General features: G+C 42.5%; 2 protein-coding genes across 5 annotated transcripts; one reads left to right on the forward strand and one right to left on the reverse strand.

The window, feature by feature from the left end:
* Positions 1 to 4643: 4643 nt before the first annotated feature.
* On the reverse strand, positions 4644 to 7589 carry LOC139574002 (uncharacterized). Its single transcript, XM_071398072.1, has 2 exons — positions 7308 to 7589; positions 4644 to 6491 (listed from the first exon to the last, which is right to left on the reverse strand). The coding sequence occupies exons 1-2, from the start codon at positions 7324 to 7326 to the stop codon at positions 4978 to 4980; spliced, it is 1533 nt and encodes a 510-aa protein (XP_071254173.1). The 5' UTR covers positions 7327 to 7589; the 3' UTR covers positions 4644 to 4977.
* Positions 7590 to 14031: 6442 nt separating this feature from the next.
* LOC139574003 (alpha-N-acetylgalactosaminidase-like) lies at positions 14032 to 19133 on the forward strand. Of its 4 annotated transcripts, none has more exons than XM_071398075.1 (10): positions 14032 to 14196; positions 15128 to 15284; positions 15692 to 15832; positions 16129 to 16340; positions 16539 to 16633; positions 17248 to 17409; positions 17797 to 17994; positions 18236 to 18376; positions 18570 to 18805; positions 18948 to 19133. In XM_071398075.1, the coding sequence occupies exons 1-9, from the start codon at positions 14124 to 14126 to the stop codon at positions 18792 to 18794; spliced, it is 1404 nt and encodes a 467-aa protein (XP_071254176.1). In that variant the 5' UTR covers positions 14032 to 14123; the 3' UTR covers positions 18795 to 18805; positions 18948 to 19133. The 4 variants fall into 4 exon arrangements, with proteins under 4 accessions (XP_071254176.1, XP_071254175.1, XP_071254177.1 ...); XM_071398077.1 differs by lacking the exon at positions 14032 to 14196 and adding an exon at positions 14574 to 14698; XM_071398074.1 differs by having other exon boundaries at positions 14079 to 14196; positions 18570 to 19133.
* The last annotated feature ends 616 nt before the right edge of the window (positions 19134 to 19749 follow it).

Raw genomic sequence — 19749 nt, forward strand, 5'->3', positions numbered from 1 at the left:
GATGCGCCTGGCTCGCGGCTAACTGGTGCTAGCTTTGGGGCAAGGTGTTAGCCACTATAGCCACTCGGTAGCAGCTAACTAGCAGCGATGATCCGATGCAAAGGTCCAGAGCTTATGGCAAGGATCCGGTGGAGTAGTGGATTCTAGCCGTGTTGGGGTAGAGTCCAGGAGGCATCAGCTGTGTAGCCGGGTGATCACTGAGTAGGCCGGGAGGTGGGCCTGGCTCAGGGCTAGCTTCGAGGCTGGGTCACTCAGTGGCAGCTTGCTAGCTGTGATGATCAGGAATATAGGTCCAGGGCTTACGGCAGGAATCCGGCGTTGTAGTGGAGAAAACAGTCCGATACTGGCAGGCTGGCAAGTATTATCCAGGCTTAAAAAACGTCTGGTGTCTGTGCGGAAGGTTTCTTACGTGCTGTTCCTGATTTTTCCGTAGTGTATTTTTGTGTTGTTTTAGTGATTCACCATAGTGAAGGCGTAGACTCAGGTTTTCTGGGTCTCTATGTTTTTGGTTAAATAGGTTTCTTAATTCCTTTCTTAGGTTTTTGCATTATTCATCAAACCATTTGTCATTGTTTTTAATTTTCTTAGGTCGTCTCCTTGACATTTTTTGATGTGATAGGAAAGGTGAAATGTTAAATATACTGTTTAGACGTTCTACAGCCAGGTTTACACCTTTACTATTACAGTGAAATGTTTTGTCCAGGAAGTTTTCTAAAAGGGATTGATTTTGTTCTTGCCTAATAGTTTTTTGGTAGGTTTCTACACTACTTTCCTTCCATCTATAGCATTAATATTGAGCAGTTCCTTTTGCTTTGATGCCTCATGATAGAGTATTGCTCTGTTCAATTAGACTGTGATTTTGCTGCGATGGGGGTTTCAGTGGGCTGACTGTGAATGCTCTGAGAGACTCTGGTTTGAGGTCAGTGATAAAGTAATCTACAGTACTACTGCCAAGGAATGAGCTGTAGATATACCTACCATTGGAGACTCCTTGAAGCCTACTATTGACTACAGTATGTACAGACCCAGGATGCGACAGAGCTGCGACCCGTTTTTGTTGGATGTTTTGTCATAGTTGTGTCTATGGGGGGCATATTTAGGAGGGAATACTGTCACCTCCAGGGAGGTATTTGTCCCCGTGTGCTGAGAGTGTCAGGTTCTTGTCCAGTTCTGGCATTTAGGTCACCACAGACTAGTACATCTCCCAATTAAGTTGTCATTGTTAAAGTATGGGGATTCTATTGGGGGGATATAGGTAGCACACATGAGGACATTTTTCTCTGTTGAGATCATTTCCTTATTAATTTTGAGCCGGAAGTAAAATGTTCCTGTTTGGACTAATTTAATAGTGGGTTAGGTTTGCTCTATACCAAATTAGCATTCTCCCTGAGTCTCTTCCCTGTTTCACACCTGGTAGTTTGGTGGATGGGAGTACCAGCTCTTTGTAACCTAGAGGGCAAGCAGTGGGTCCGTCTCCTCTATACCATGTTTCTTGTAGAGTGACAATGTCTGTATTGTCCTAATGTGTCCTGATTGCAGGTTCATGGGACATAATCACAGTGCACCAGTCCCCTCCAGTCCTCTCTGTCCAGCCTGGAGACACTGTGTGAATTCTCTGTAGAGCCTCACAAGACATTGGCAATGATATGGAGGTGCACCAGTTTAAACCTGGACAGGCACCCAAAACTCTTTTTATGATGGTAACCAGAGGTATTTGTGCTCACCCGGGTCGGTCCAGTGGCTCCTATACTGGAGCTCACACCACCTTCACTATCAGTGGAGGTCAAGCAGAGGAGGAAGCTTAGTATTACTGTCAACACAGTGAAACATTTCCATCCACACAGTGAAATACAGCTGTACATAAACCTCAGATCACCGTTCTCATATGAGAATGTTGCCAAGCTCCAGTGCACAGTTTAGCTTAATTGAAAAACTGTTCCATGCTTGTAACCTCGGTTTACACTAGACTCTACATTCGGTCAAAACAGCCTCTCTCGTATGTGCTAGAGCTCATGTGGACATTTGGGATCTACATTTCCTTATTGAAAACATGTTGTTTCTGGATATTTTGCTTCCATCAATAATGACATATCTACTGTACATGGACAACCTCGCAGACTCCTTTTGCAGGAGCTATAAAGTCCCATGTTACCTGGGACATGATACCGCTGATCCTGGAATAAAGGCTGTTATGATTTTTAAAATTTACATTGATGGTTATTGAATTGAGAAATGGGACCAGGCTAGGAATCACTATGATGACATGATCAGTATGGGATGAATCCTGGTGCTAAATCTTTCATCTGTATTGAGCTATTTGTGTACACAAAGATGCATCCACTGGATTGATCAGTAAGATAAGGATTCATGTTTGAAAATGTAATGTTATTGAGTAAAACTATTTGAAAACAAATCCTTAACTCCCACTGTAAGATTGTTCATAGTTTATAACAAATCAATAGAAATATAATCTCTCTCACTGAAAAGAGTTGTAAAAAATGATGATAAACAATTGAGTAGTTACATTAAATTATGGATAATTTGTATGATACTGTAGTGGTTGATATTTGTTTTGAAATTTTATCAACTAGTGCCATTCATGGACCAGTGAGTTTAGTGGAGGAGATGTTTTTGAACAACCTCATCTGTTTAAATGACTGTGGTACATGTTTGGGCAAACGACCAAACTGATCGTGAAGAGTAAGTTGCAAATATTTATACAATGTTTCTAATTAATAGACTATATTGTTTATAGACATTTCTGTTATTATTGTAAGTGGAACCATCATGGTGTAATTGTGAACAGATATTTTACTGTAACAAACAACTATTTTCATAAAAAACAAGGGTGTGTTATTCTTTCAGAGACATTTTCATTTTGATATTGGCCTCTCTATGCTGCTGAATTGGAATGGATCCATCAAAACACTGCAGTTGTGTACGCTGTTTAATGATTTTCTTTATTTAATCAATTTCATAAATCTAATGTTTTGGTAACACTTTATTTCATCCTATCATATTATAAATTTCATGAAGCCTTCATAAATGCTTATAAATGCTTTAAAAATGATAATAAATGTTCTAAATTATTATGGAATAGAAGGCTTAGAATGCTTATAAATGTTTACACATTTATTCATGATAGTTATTATAATAAAGTGTTACCAATATTTTTCTTAATTATATTGTATTTTACAAATGTACAAAATATGTTATTATTATGTAAATCTAGAATAGATGTATTCATATTGTCTATCTGCATTTATACATATTTCAATCTGTTTATGCTGGAGGCTATGGAAATACTAAAGGGGGGGGGGGGGGGGGGTTCTACTAAGGTAACATATGGTATTGTTTTTAGATGGTCATACCATGGATCATTTAGCTATTTGATATTGAATTTTAGGACCCCTGTAGGTATCAACATTTTAATTGTTTGATAAAATATAGAATTTGGCCTTTACTACTATAGCCCATAGAAATGCATAGAATGGCAAAACAAAAAATTAATAATAAGGAATAAGGTTTTGAAGTGTCTGTCCAATATCTAGAAGATATAAGAAAGCTCAGGAAATATATATATATATATTTTTGGACACATACAGTATTTAACTCCTTTTTGTGTTGGCACAGAACTACTTACATACCTCTTAATTTTTTTATCCGGTCCCGGGTTCCCTTCCGATGAGTTCTGTGACACTAGTGGGGGTCATAGAGAAAAATGGAGAACACCATCGTGTTCGTGGGAGTCTCCCCATTCCAACGAGTGGTTAAAGCGTTCGGATATTACAAATGTTTTCATGAGAAGACTGATTTTCGGGAGGTCTCCTGGTCTGACAAACCGCGCTGTACTGTAGCTCTGCCACTTTCCACCGCAGATGAGGAAGGCCAACATAGGCGGATGCGGTGGATTGAGATGCAGCCCATGCAGAAACATATCTCTAGATTAAACAGATTTTTGATGTGGATTTTGTACTATGTTCATTAATCGACTCTTAAGGATTAAACACTTGCTAGTTTGATTTTCAGGTTGTATAATATCTAACCTTTTTAATTCCAAGAGAATTGTTTTAAATATGTTTTTAATTACCATAATGTAGTATATTACCAGATGCTGATGTTTTGCATTTCCATTTATTCTTTAATATATTTTCCACAGGTCATGCCACAGCCGCCGCTCAGGTCAGTGTCCCAACTGGTAAGGACCTGACCAGAACTTGTGGTCAGACCACGTTGCTGTGTCTGATCAACAACTTCTACCCTGATCAGGTCACTGTGAGTTGGACAATGGATGGGAAGGGTGTCTCCGGAGACCAACAGGACAGCCAGTCTATACGTATTCCTGATGGGACTTACAGCACAAGCAGCACTCTTACTTTACCCCATTCTACCTGGGAGTCTGGAGAGAAGTACGTCTGCCAGGTCCAGCATTGAGCCAGAGGGAACCCATCACTGGAACCCTTCTGAGGAACCAGCGTGTGACGGAGGAGTTGCATCTTTCTCTCTGTACTTTCATGAAGTATAGACATACAGCTGGTGTTTTCCCTTCTGCTTTTCAATAGACTGGTTCTGTTACTGTAGCTATACGTGCATTCAATTACTTTGACTACAACTAACAATGTTTCACTATTTGAGAAGTGTAATTACTTTTTCATCTGAAAAATGACATTTATTAAGAGGTATTTCTCTATTTTCGCTTACATTCAATTAAAACGTTAACACATTAATGAATCATTATAATCAATGATGAAATTAAGTGGAGTACAATTGTTAGACAGTATCGTTTTTGCTTGACAATAAGCATTTCATAAAAAAAATAAAAAAATGCCTGAGCGTGACTTTTTGATAGGTTGTTTGATTAGCTTATCGAGACAAGTGGGAGTGCTGGCATGAAACAGGTTATACTGCATTGCACATGATTGCGACACATGCCACAAAGCCACAAAACCATATCTCATTCTCCTGTTGGATGCTCTGTCAAAAAAGATCGGTCATAGAAAAGATATAAGCCACCGGCATCTGCAATCCAATGTTGACAAAGTGCCACTTACCCATCCCCAATGCTCCTAAAACCATCCCTGCTGTAGTCCCTATCGTACCTGCCCATGTGGACCACCCCACTGCCACTGATGCTGTGGCCCCAACAGACATCCCTGCTGCCCCTACCACCCCTAACAGTGCCCCTGAGGTCCCTCCCGCTCCCAGCACTACAGGGGAAGAGACCCTCACTACTATCAGAATGACCACTGCCAACCCAGCTGATCCTACTATAACCTTCCCCTTATCTTCCCCCCTGCCCAAAGGGCCTCCTATGGTGGCCCCTAAGCCTAGCTGACATAGCTTTGACACAAAAAATCCTGCGCCCAAGGCCTCTAGAGAAGATCTGTGGTTCATCTGGGTGCTAATGTTCCCTCTTGATATATTCTGACCAACCCTGCGCATTTTGATAGATTCCGACACCACTTCCTGATGTGCGTGCACAGTGAGCACCGCTATGGCAAACGTGGCAAACATTCCCATGCACCCTGCGAACATCCAGAAGTAAAAATTTGATGATTTCATGAACATGAAGGACATGAACAGGACCAAAGCTAAAAGGACCACAAACACAAACCGGTAGTCCCCGAATCCAAACACCCCAAATCCTGCTGTGACCATGGCGGTCATAGTCATGGGTATCCCTGAAAAGGCCAGGAAATCCATGTATTTCACTACCACTTTGTTGATCTGCTCTTGAATGGTCCTTTGCTCATTTACCTCCTCCATCCATTCTCTCCTCTTTCTCTCCATCTCATTTCTCTCTCTGCGCTGTGCCTCCCAGTTTGCTCTATGCTCCAGGCCCTCTGTCCTCTGTCCTTCCTTGTCCAATGTGACAATCATCTGCTCAATCTCCACTGTCACTCTGTCTCTCTTCTTCACCTCCCTCGCCTCCATCTCTCTCAGCTCTCTCTCCCTGGCCTCCAGAGAGCTCTGTCCCAGGCGGACACAGGACTCTCCTTGTCTCCATATGAACTTGAGAAGGAAGTGCAAAGCAGGTTTGAGCAGGGTGAATATGCTCAGTGCCCAGAGAAGTCCCACCAACCCTGAGCCCACCACGACTGCCTCAATGATGACTCCAAGTGTTGCTCCACTGGCTGTGGTCCCGAAAGCGCCAGCCAGTCCAACTGCGATCCACACAACCACAGATTCTGCCTGGGATGCTCCACCACCACTGCTCCTGGCACCCAGCAATACGGAAGCCATAGCCGCTGCGAATATGACTCCAGCCACCACTGAAGTCATGACTGTGGTTAGTGCCGTTGCTCCCAGGAGGGTACCCAGTCCCAAGGGCCCCACAGTCTGGACTCCGTCAGACACATGCTTAAGCAGGGCCCCTGAGGTCATCACTGACATAGCCTCATTCACTGGCTCCTCAGTGGCCCCCAGCACACAGCCTCCCACCACTCCCAGGACAAAGCCCAGAACTGCTTCCAACATGGGGCTCCTGGCCTCTGAAACAAAGCAGGAAAAGGGAGGGTCACTGACAAAAACACTGGATGTGGTATAACAGCTTTGTGGTATAGTTTCTATATATTGCCTGAAGATGTGTAATAAGTAAATATTGATGAAAAAGTAAGTAAGTAAAGAGATCCAATCATCCCTGATATTTAATTGTTAAGTGGTTGGCAAATTGAGTACATTAATCATATTCTTCTATTGTACTTACAGTATTGACAGTATTTAAACTGTAGGCCTATGTATTTGTATTGTACCACGCAACTGAATGAAACCCCCATTTGTCACTTCAACCATGAAGTGCCTGTAGCAAGTGACTGTCACCAGACTTGCTGATCGGGTTTAACCAGCAGAGCTGCCATGCATGGTGCCATGATATGTACTGTATATGGTGTTCACATTGCTCACATGGTTCCAACACTTACAATACTAGGATTTAGCTAATGCTCAAGCACTTTACTGGATATACTGTATATGTCCCAATGACTTCTCTCTGAAGCAGAAAAGTTGTTCTCCAATACTTGTTTGCTATAAGATGTCATAAAATAAGTACATAGTCAACATTATTCACAGTGTGCTGTCTGCACATGTATGTCAAGACAAAACAAGAGTTTCCATCTCCTTGATAAATAGAATCATTTACATATTGCGAGGTGCAGTACTTAATGGCAAACATGTCAATTCAAAACCACCTATCAAACTATTTGCCTCATATGAAAAGGTTGTTGCACACTACCTTATACAGCATAGGGAAATCATTCACCACCCCCATTATATGAAATGAAAGGTTCAGTAAAATGCAGGTGACTTACTCAGCCTTGATGGAACCATGATGATACAGGAAGCTCAGTGTACAGTAGATGAGTTCCCTCTTCTTCCAGCGATTACAGTGCAGCCTCTCCTCCAGCCCTTTGTCTCAGGTGAGACTCTAGCTCTGTCTGTGTGTAATACAGGTGAAGTACTCCTCTGCTCCCTATTTGAGAGGCTGACTAGAACAGGATATACCCATTAACTGTTCCATGAATTCTCCCATCATTCTGTTCATACTAATCTCCAGGATCTCTACTACATCAAATGACTATCAACACTCACATGAGCATCGCTGTTCTTCCTTTGTCTGGCATCTGCCATGACTCCTCCCTGTCCCTGTCCTGTCATTCATCCACACCCTACTGGTGTGTGAAGGTAAAATGAGATAAAGATATAGTAGTAATGTATTAATCTTTATTCATCAATTGCTTTCTTTCGTAAGTGTAATAGAGTTCAAGTGCCCGTGCAGTTGTCTAAATGGGTTTGAATAAAAGAAGGCAGCTCAAATGACAAAATATTTGTCATTGTATAAGTACACTTTGACGAATTAGACTCAGAAATAGTTTTTCAGGGACCATGATCAGAGTGACATCCAGTGACATCCAATACAAATGGTTGTAAACAGTATATTTCCAGTCCACCCAGCTGACCCCAGTTCAGTTGTTAGTAGTTCTGCTGCTCCCAGCACCATAGCCCCTAATGCCACTAAAGCCAAGGCAGCTGAACTATGTTCTCCTCATCCAAGCAAACGCTAGTATTGGCAAGGCTAGCGTTCGCACCAGAGCTGTATCTACTTTGCTCAATGTCACTGTTAGGTCTCCCAAAATGGTGCCAATCACTGACCCAAAAACCGCCAGACCAAGTCCCATCTATGAATGGTGTTTCCCATACGACCATAACAACTGCTTCTAGAGACACCCCCGATGCCCCAGCCATGCCCATCAGCAAACCTATCGCTCCTCCAGTACTAAGGTATGAGTCTCCTTCATGGCCGACCAGTGACATATCCACCTGTATGTTGTTGAGCACCACAACCTTCATTAGAGATATACTCACCCAGCCAGCTGTCTGCCTCCATGGAGGTAACTGAAACTGCCGCCAGAACAGAGCCAACAACCCCAACTAGCATCACTGCAGTATTTACCCGTGTGTCATGGATGTTTCAAACTGAGGGTGACTGCCTTCCTCAGCACTCAGTCCGAACAGGAATACTGCCAAACCAACAAACTGTCCACACAGGGCTCAATTCCCTGCAACTGTACTTGGTTTCCCCAAGATAATCTCTGCCAAAAAGGTCAGATGACCAGCTATAGGTAACAGAAAAATGCCTGCTAAAGGAATGGAAGGCAGGACACCCCCAGCAGACCTTGCAAACACTGCCAGCCAAACTCCTATACGCATAGTCATGAATGCCACAGCCATGAATAACAGCAACAGTCCAATCTGAGTAGTTGTCGTTGGCCTCTTTATTTGCCGTCTCAAGGGAAGTAAGGAGAAGCTGAGAATCAGTCCCATGACACAAAGCCCCTTTGGTCCCACTGTCATCAAAGTAGATTCTAGTACTGCTCCCCTATTCTGGATCTCATTGCCATTTACAAGACCAGTTAAACCCATCTCTACAGCTGATCCGACTCTTGTTCTCATGACCAGTAGCTCCAAAGATAATGCCACATGAGATGGATAAAAAGACCGTCCAAGTACTAGGAAGCCCAACAGTGCAACCAGTCCAGAAAATTGCCATGCAATCATCACTTCCACAGTCTTCATGGCTTTCGCTGCTGCCATGATCAGAGCATAAGTACCTAGGCCTGTGCTCAGCCCGATGTGATATTACCTCTGTATTGATAGAAGCAACATAAGTGCAAGATAAGTATCAGCAATATGTGGCTAAAGCCTCTCTCTCTCTCAAACACACACACAGTCAATGACAATCACAGTTTTTTCATACCTGAATGAAAATTAGTAAGAAAAGCAAATTAAGCCTTACCCATCTATGGCCGTCTGTAAGAAGATACAGACAGCTACTGACAACCTGTAAAAAAAACCAGGCCTACAGCAAGGGAAAAGTGCTGTTCTCAATTGATCCCAGTTGGCTAGACAGTGGGGAGACAGTACGGACTTCATCAGAGTGCAACGCATGCTGAATGCGGAACGAGAGAGAGCTCAGTTTGCTGTTTTGAATGTTTCTGAAAAGATTTTTCCTTGAAAAAAATACTATCTTTCCCAGGACACTGCCAAACCATAAAGTCTGAAGAGCTGATGCTTGGCAAAGCAGCTAGCCTAGCTGCTAGCTATCAAGCTAGCCAGGTTTCCTTAACAGTTTGAACACAGCCCGCTACCGTGGATAGTCCCACTTATAGCTGTTTGAATCCCTGCTGTTTGTTGCTGTTTCCATTGGCCCTGCGAGCTGTGCTGGCTGGTATTGCATGGAGTACTAGTGTTAGTCTACGTTACTACCACCATGCCGCCCAAAGTTAAAGAAGGTTGGAGTAACGGAGGGGACAGTGTTTCGCTATCACAGGTGAGTGATCTTTTAAATCAACAAAAATATGTCTACAAACAATTGTTACAGCAACAGGAAAATAGCTGTCACGTGTTGCTCACCCTTGTTTCCCCCTAACTGGAGACCAGCCCATTTTGTGTTTATTTATTTTGAGTTTGCAGGGATCTTTATTCTACATCTACTATCTTTATTGGCATACATTATTTTAGCCTGTGCTTTCCTTGGTGTATGTGCCTTTCTTTTGTGTGTCTCCTAATTATAGTGTCCTCCCATTTGGCTGGTCTCCATGGGGATTGGCACACCCCTAATTTACACACCTGAGCCTAATGCCCTTAACGAGCCATGTTCCCTGTACAAAAAAGTGCTCACAGCTCACTTCAGCCCTTCTTCTGATGTTGACAACCATAATTGTCAACCATTATTACCGAGACTGCTGCTGCCATGCCACCGCTAGACGACTGCAACAGAGCCATGCTGTCACCTAGAGGGGCGATGGAAGACAGAGCCGAATGAAGAGTGTTACGATGCACAAAGCCCAGACGGTCTTTCCTGAACTGAGTGAATGAAGATGAAGTGTTACAGAGAGAATGCTGGCCCCTCACCCCTGCTCTGGTCTTTGTGCCAGTGGCGAGGCAGCATGTACCAATGACGGAGTGATGCGACGGGCAATCTACCCCCTAAAAAAAATATACAGGTGGACACCCAATGGATGGACAATGCACAGTGGTGGTGTTCATTTTTGTTCTACCTTAGCAGCAGCCAGGATTTAATGTTTGTGTGCTAAACTTTTGTAAACACCTGAGGCCTCAAGTAAAGCGAATCTAAACTCTTATTAAACATTGTCTGTGTGTTGACCTGGGATCGAACATATCTTTGTCCAAATACTGCTGGGCTCAACTAACAAAATAATGGATGATCTGATCAGATAGGTCCAAGACCTAAGAACAGTTCAGAGTTCTCCCAGGAAGAGGTGCATGTCCTGAAAGAGACGCGCAGCAAGATGACATCAGCACTGTCTGTGAATCATTATTACAGATGACTGGGAAAACAGACTTGTCTAGAGGGACAATCCAGGAGGAGTAACACTGTTACCAGACTCTCCACATGTCTGGAAAACCTGTAACCAGCCCAGGTGACAGACCCAGGCCAATAGTTGTCAGGTTCAAGGACAAGATGGTTGTTCTGGAGAGAGGCAAGAACTTGAGAGGAACCATCTTCCTCAATGAAGATGTGCAGAAAGAACTTATCCCAGCTATGAAAGTTGCCAGAGATCACGAGGACATTGCTTACATCTGCTACGACAAGCTCATTGTCCACCCTCCCTCTCAAAAGCCTGGGAGGAGTGAGAGCCACACTTCTGGGTCAGTAACTTCAGCACATCACACACACCAACTCACACAAGTCCCTGATTGACTGACTCTATAAGCTAAACAATGTTTATTTTTTGGGTGAGCTACCTAAGGGCTAAGAATAGCCCATATTAATATATGTAGCTTTAGAAATAAGGTTCATGAAATCGATAACTTGCTAACATCGGATAACATTCACACAATGGCCATCTCTGAAACTTACTTAGATAATTCCTTTTATATAGCAGTAGCAATACAAGGACATAACATCTACAGGAATTCTTATGGGGGAGGTCTTGCTGTATATGTTAAGATACATATTCCTGTAAAGCTTAGAGGACCTTATGTTGAAGTGTTGTGGTTGCAAGTTCACCTGCCTCATCTAAAGCCTTTTGTTTTGGGGTGCTGCTATAGGCTTCCAAGTGCTAAGTCAGTATTTGGATCAGTTCCCATTGGCTGTAGTGACCATAACATTGTGGCAATAAAAATAAAAGCCAAAGGGTGGGCCTAAAGTAGTTTATAAGAGATCATACAAAATGTTTTCTCAGGACTCTCTTGTTGAAGATGTAAATCATTAATGTTGGTCTAATGTGTATGAGGAAGGGAATCCAGATGCAGCACTGGGGGTATTTGTAAGCCAAGATAAATGACATAAACAAATGGAAAAATACTTTGGAGTACCTGAAATGATATCAAGGGCAGAAAACCCAATTTAAGCTCCAATGTTCATTGAAGTTGATGGTTCATTTATAACCAAACCTTCTGATATTGCCAATTATTTCAATGACTTTCAATAGTAAAGCAGAAAAACTCAAGTGAAATGACAACATTGAAAAGTGAACCCTTATAATGAAAGGGAAGGATTGCTGTTTTGAATTTGGTCAAGTCCATGTGGGAGAGGTGGTAGGCTATTGTTATCATGAATAACAATAAGCCACCAGGAATAGACAACCTTGATGGGAAACTATTGAGAATGGTAGCAGACTGTATTGCCCCCTCCCCCATTTGCTGTATCTTTAACCAAAGCCAAAATGAGTGTGTTTGTTCACAGTTGTGGAAGGAAGCTAAACTAATTCCACTGCCTAAAAGCTGCCCAATCAGTTTGCTGCCTGTTCTTAGTAAACTGATGAAGAGAATTGTATTATCAACTGGAGTACAAAATCGAAAAGCCCCAACTGTATTATTTTTGGCTTTTATAAAACAAAAAAGGAAAGTAATGTGTGGCTGCAGCCTGATGTCCCAGTCATCCATCCCTCTGGAGCAAGATGGAAAGGAAAGAGAGATCCATCATGAATCCAGTACATCAAGGGAGTTTAATTCTACTATTAATGAATCAATCGCTAGTATTATAATTTGATAGTCAGTAATGGAGTTAATCGGTTCCTCTCTGTCCACCGATCTCGTTTTCCTTTGACTTAAACATTCTGGCCAATGTTAGCAGGGCTCAAGACTAACCTTTTTCATCACCATCCCAATTGTATTTTTTTTTTAATGCCAGGTTGGGTCTACTCTAGGACCTATAGGTCATTCATAGTGATTTAATGTTAATTATCCTACATTATAGTTGTCAAACATAACTGGCGTTTAGCCGATATTTATGTAATTAAAAGTCTGTTTGGCTATATTTTCTGTTGCCTCCATGTCAGCATCGGTGTGGACATGAGGCTGTAGCCAATACACAACCTAGGCTGCACTTACATTTAGGCTAATTATTTATGTACACTACATTTATGCTAAATATAATTCCAATGTTGTATTTTAGAGGCATTTTTGGGGGAAATTTCTGGCTCAGTTGGCAGCCCATTTAGGCCTATCTATTTCAGTAGTAATCTACTCTTATCTTTTTAAAACTTCTTCGGGATCGGTGTCCCATCCACGGGACGGTTGAGCTAACATAGGCTAATGCGATTAGCATGAGGTTGTAAGTAACAAGAACATTTCCCAGGACATAGACATATCTGATATTGGCAGAAAGCTTAACCCTTGTTGTCTTAAGGGTCAAAAATTACCCGCCACTTTATTTAACATTAGAGAGAACCCCATAAATGATCTTGAATCAGTTATAGAACCCATTGCCCTTTATGGTTGTGAGGTCAAGGGTCCACTCACCAACCAAGAATTCACAAACACCAAATTGAGACTCTGCATGCAGAATTCTGCAAATTACATCCCCCATGACCATATCAGAGACCCATATTTCCTTCAGATTACATAGACCCACAAGGAATTTGAACTCCCAAATGTATTGGGTGAAATACCAGTTTGCCATCACAGCAGCAAGATTTGTGACCTGTTGCCACAAGAAAAGGGCAACCAGTAAAGAAAAAACACCATTATAAATGCAACCCATATTTACAGTATGTTTATTTATTTTCCCTTTTGTACTGTAACTATTTGCACATCGTTATAACTGTGCATAGCCATACTATGACATTTGAAATGGCTCTATTCTTCTGATACTTTTGTGAGTGTAATGTTTACTGTTAATATTTTATTGTTTATTTCACTTTTGTTTTATCTACAGTATTTCACTTGCTTTGGCAATGCAAAAATGTGTTTCCCATGCCAATAAAGCCTATTGAATTATATGGTGTGATTAGAATCACTCATGTTTCAGTCATGATCATTTGATATTGACCAGACCGGACACGTTGCGTGTGCTAGCGTTGCGAAATAAATGTAGAAATCCATGTTATTCAATTATTGCACCAACGAGCGTCTGTGTTGCCAAGGGCTAAAATAGAAGTCATTCCTATTTCTGACGCAGATCGCGCTGCAAGTCCTGCCTCTCCCATCTCCTCATTGGTTTATAGAAGCAGGTACCCACGTGCCATCTCCTCATTGCTTATACCCACGTGGGTGATTGAAAGATGAACTGTTTTGCCGGTCGTTGTGGTAATACTATGAAAGTTTAGATGCCAATCACCATATAAGTTCAAAGATGAAAAAGCCTGGAAGGAGGAGAGATGACTAGAAAAGATTTGGTTTACCGTTTTATGTGTGGATCAATTGTCAGAGTAGAGGACCTGTGCATTTCAGGTAAAATAACAACTCAATATTTATATCCCAGGACAAATTAACTAGCAACAGCAAGCTAGCTAAATAGGACAAATTAGCTAGCATGTGCTAGCTAAATTGCCATACATGTTTAATGCTTTTCGACCTGTCCCCAAATTAATGTAATTGGCTCAGAGTTTGTTTTGATATTTGAACCTGCGCGTCGTGATCGCGTTTGGTGTGGGGGGACAAAATACCTTTATGCACGATGGCGCACGCGCGCATCCGGTTTGGGTTCCGTGTTAGAAGCTGTGCACAAAATGTGTGTGAAGCAGCATTCTCGTTCAATTGCTATGTGCTGCTAAACTAGTAGCCAGCAATCCCTCCCCCTCTGGTGGCCATGTGACAGAGATAAGTCACATGACCCAGGCTCTGTGTACAGGAAATAGAGACCAGCAAGAGAAAATAGAAGGAAAGTAGCTACAGTGAGGAATTTGCACCAATAAAGTGGGTTTACTGACTGCAAAAGTTAAACGTTGAGCAGGTATAGTACCCGCATTTAGTTTTGTAATATAATTTGTAATACAACATTATTGAATAAGGACTTATTTCCTTTTACTGCTTCAATGTTGGTGATCTGGTTCTTGATTGACCAGAACCTTACAGGCTTCATAATTCAATAATTGGGAACTATGCAGAAATCTGTTATTATGGTATGTAATAAACAACCCATGTGCAGACTCAGGGCAAAGTGCTTTCTGGCTAAACAGTTTTTTCACTTTCCCAGTTAACCAACATCAGTATTGTAGACACCACAAATATGATCCGTGCATCAAATCTGGGTGGTGCTTTCAGATGATCTTTGCTGAGCAACACAATTTGTTGTTTGTTTTGCAGATTTTTTCCTACAACCTAAATATAAACATATAGGACAAACCTTACATTTGCTTTGCATATCACTATTTCTCCTCAGAGATGAAGCTGTTGCCAGTGATTTTCCTGCTGGCATTAACCTCAGCTACCTCTGCTTTGGACAATGGTTTGATGAGGACCCCACCCATGGGATGGATGTCTTGGGAGCGTTTTCGCTGTAACATCGACTGTGAGAATGATCCCAAGAACTGCATCAGGTACATAATGGTAGACATATTTATGTGCAGTTTTACAGACTGACTCTGCAGTCACTCCTATTGTAGAGCTATTAACCTCATCCTCAGGCTAATTGCAACCGCATATCAGTTAGCTTCCCTGTATACAGATTAAGATTAGTCTTGGACTAATAAGCACTTTCAATCGAGAATCTCTTTTGAATGTAATTTTTTGTCTATAACTTGGCTTAATCTGTGTCCGATAAACTGGCCAATAGAGTATAACTCGACAGATAGTGACCAAGCTGGTGGACGAGACTATTGAGGTGTATATAGGCCTGGTTTACTTGTAGATTCATTTTCTTCTCATAGTGACTCTGATATTAATAGGATGCTGAACATTTTACATCAAATAATATAATTGCATGAATATGAATATCTCCCTACAGTGAGAATCTCTTCAGAGACATGGCAGACAGACTGGCTGAGGATGGGTGGAAAGAGATGGGATATGATCATGTCATGATAGATGACTGTTGGTCCTCCATGCTCCGGGATAAAGATGGACGGCTGCAGCCTGACCCACAAAGGTTAGCCTCGGTCTCACCCTTCTCCTAACTCTCTCCATCTTTGACTTTCTTCCTTATTTCCTGGCCTTCTACCTCTTCCTTACCCTCTCCATTTTTGCCATTCCTTCTCTTCTTCCCATTCAACCTTAATTAAAGACTGTAAATCTGGTGTACTAAAACTGTGCTGCTTGTAATGAATACCTTAGCATGGGTTAATAAAGGATATTGACTTGAGCTTGTCTTATCTACTATAACATTATAAAAGGACAGTATTAGGTATGAGACCCAAGACTTCACTGCCATCTCTCTAACCCCAGGTTCCCTGGGGGCATTGCCAAGCTGGCGAGGTACCTCCATGACCGCGGACTGAAGCTGGGCATCTATGGGGACCTGGGCACACACACCTGTGGTGGGTACCCTGGCACCACGCTTGACAAGATTGATACTGATGCCCAGACGTTCGCTAGTTGGGGTGTGGACTTCTTGAAGTTGGATGGCTGTTACTCCAATGAAGAGGAGCAACAGAAGGGTGAGTGAATCTTGAGGGTGAACTGTAACTGTACATTGGGAGTTACTATATAGAGTGTATCAGCATTGGTGGTCCTTTGGGTAGACTGGCATGGTAGTATCTAAAGAGATGGGTGCAAGAGAGGGTAGAGGGAAATAGACTCAGAGGGGGGATAGTGTGGATTTCTATTGACACGTACTTTGTTCTTCTGTCATACAGGTTACCCTCTCATGTCCAAGGCTTTGAATGCAACAGGCCGTCCAATTGGCTACTCCTGTAGTTGGCCAGCCTATCGGGGTGGACTCCCTCCCAGTGTATGTTTCATTATGCTACCGGTGACACAATAACAGAAATAAGGGACCACGTATGCCCCCTGGCGACAGGGGTTTGTGCCCTGGCTCGGCAGATTGTCTGTGCCCTTCCTCTCTGTCTCCCCAGCCTTTGCTTCCTACTATGCTGTCATGAAAATAATAAAATACAGAAGGATATCAACAAAAAAAATAAGGGTTAGTGAATAGCTATGTGTTGCAAAGATTTTTAGTTTTACAATAACAATTATGGCTTGGAGGAAAAGGTAATGGATGACCCTTCTCTTTGAATAATGCTCCATTCATTGTCATATTTTCACTGATTCCATTCGGGGTTTTTTCTCGCATGAGCTACTTTTGCATGGTTACAGGTATTCCTCGACAGCACTGCTGTAGTTAAATGAGAAACTGTTGCTCCTTCACGTTCGATCCAAACAGGTGTTTGATGATTGTGTTTTTTTCCTGAAGAATCAGGATGTCTTCCAAAGACAGGCAGGCAACAGTATAAAATCTAATGTCTTTATAACATTTGTACCCTTTTGGAAACAAATCAAGGTGTATGTAAATACATTTTTATTGCTCACAAACACTCATACAGTCCATATCTCTTTTTTCTTCAGGTGAATTACACTCTGCTGGGGGAAATTTGTAACCTGTGGCGTAACTATGATGACATTCAGGACTCATGGGACAGTGTACAAGACATTACAGACTGGTTCTTTGACAACCAGGAGATACTGCAGCCTGAAGCCGGCCCTGGACGCTGGAACGATCCTGACATGGTCTGTCCGCTGTCTTTCCTATGTCTGACCATTGTCTGTCCCTTACTTACACCAATCCCTCTGTCCTTCTTTCTGTGCTCTCCTCTCTGTTCATGTCTAATACTGTACTCTCCTCAGAATTGTATTGGTAGAGTTTTCACCCTATTTCACATTTACTTTGGTCTGTATCTTACATTTATTGAAGTCTGTATACATTACTTGCTGATTGTCGCGGTATTGCTAAGTGTCCACCTCTCTTGTCAATATTAACCTTGTTCCTGCATTTGGAAGGGACTAGGAGTCACTCTTGCTCACATTGTTTTATTTATTTAATATGTGTATTTGTTCCACCATCAGTATTGTTGTACAACTCATTAACCTTACATATTTATAATTTTTCTCTCCCAGCTGATCATAGGAAACTTTGGCCTCAGTGTGGACCAATCACGCTCTCAGATGGCTCTTTGGGCGATCATGGCTGCACCTCTCATTATGTCTAACAACCTTCGAACCCTAAGCAGTGAGGCCAGGGCCATCCTGCAAAACGGTGCCGCCATCGCCATCAACCAGGACCCGATGGGCGTCCAGGGAAGACGCTTGCTACAGGTGACCCTCAATGACAAAATTACACATTTGTTTATGATTCTGGCAATATGAAATTCACTTCATTCAGACAGTTGGCAGACAGGCAAGTGGGAGAACAGTAGGAAGGGGATTGAACCCTGGTCTCAAATTGGGAGTGGAGTATGTGACTGACAGGGGGCGTTACTGCTAGACCACGGTCTCGGCACGAAATTCACTGTTTACTCTCCTATTCTTTGTCTGTATGTCACTCTCTTTTTTTCAGGAGAGGAGTCATATTGAAGTGTACTGGCGGCCCCTCTCCCAGTCGGCCAGTGCTCTGGTGTTCCTCAGCCGTCGCCAGGACATGCCCTATCGCTACCACACCTCCCTGGCCAAGTTAAACTACACAGCAGGCAGCTACGAGGTGTGCTCCTCTTTCCTGGTTCCTTTCCTAGTTCTCTCCAACCACGTTGTAGTGCATGATGACTCTATTTCTTCCAGGGTATGATGACTGTATTTATTCCTGTTGAGGGAAGTGGAAGTTTGAGCTGTAAGCTGTGTTTTTGTAAGTGACACAGTATTGTACCTCTTCATTTGTACTCTTCTATATCTTTCAGGCGTATGACGTGTTCACTGGGGAAACATTGAGTGGACTGTCTGCCACCACAGAGTTCACCGTCTCCATCAACCCCTCAGGAGTCGTCATGTGGTACGTCTATCCCAAAATGCACTACGAGCATCCGCAGGATGATGGTAGATACCCTTACATCCGACAGAAATACAGGATGTCCTCCTCGCTCCGCTTCCACAAGCCGAGGGTTGTGCCTCCTAGTCTGCTCTGAGTGGACATGAAGTAAGCAAGCAGGAGGGCGAATCTGTTGTTTTAAGAAGTCCTCCATCAATCCAGATCCAATCAAAGATATTTGAATCAGGAAGAATATTGATATTTTTTTGTGCTGTTGTGTTTTAACCCATATGTAATCTTGGCAACCCAGAACTTACATCGTGCGCCAGCTACTCGGTTAAGGTCTTGGGGTAGACGAAAGAGAAAAGATACTAGAACCAGTGGCGGAAACAGGTCGGCATCTTCATCACCGTCTCTGTCTGCAACAATTTATGTTATGTGTGTCTGCCCACGAGAGATTAAACCATGTGTAATGTTTGAACATTTCTAAAAAGTAGATTTAGTTTTTTGTTGTGTGACTTTATTCTAACAGGAAGGAGCGGTTCATATCTTGCCTATGTTTTTATAAAAGGAGGGTGCCATAAGGTGCAGAATTGAGACTGCATAGAGTAAGATGATGAACGAAACATGCCATTAAGACTTCAATGTTTGCACTTTCAGTCATGCAATAGTGTACAAGGTTTGGAGCCGTGTCAAAAGAGGAAGTGTGTGCCCATAGCAGTCATTCCCCCTTTCCACCACTGAGTGGCAGTGTAGACAGAGGTCCACAACAACCATTAGTGGGTTCCCTTTACCCTTGAAACACCAGCATGGCTATATCACAGTAGATTAGGTTGCACAAGGAAATTAGATGTGCTCCAGATTAGGCCAGGCATGTTTGTTTGGTGATGGGATAAACGGCTGGTGATGTGTCATTATGGAGATATGAGATTGCTTCCCAGTCAATGCCGGTCTGATAGGGCTTCTGGATAAGCGATACGGTGTGTCTTGTTGTTGGTATAACCTCTAGCTAGGTATGCCTTATGTCAGTTCTGTGAAGGTGGCACACATGCACACACACATCTACCCGGTACAGCCAGAAGAGGATGGGCCACCCCTCTGAGATGGGTTTG

This window comes from Salvelinus alpinus, chromosome 4, assembly GCF_045679555.1.
Source record: "Salvelinus alpinus chromosome 4, SLU_Salpinus.1, whole genome shotgun sequence".
Classification (NCBI taxonomy): Eukaryota; Metazoa; Chordata; class Actinopteri; order Salmoniformes; family Salmonidae; genus Salvelinus; species Salvelinus alpinus.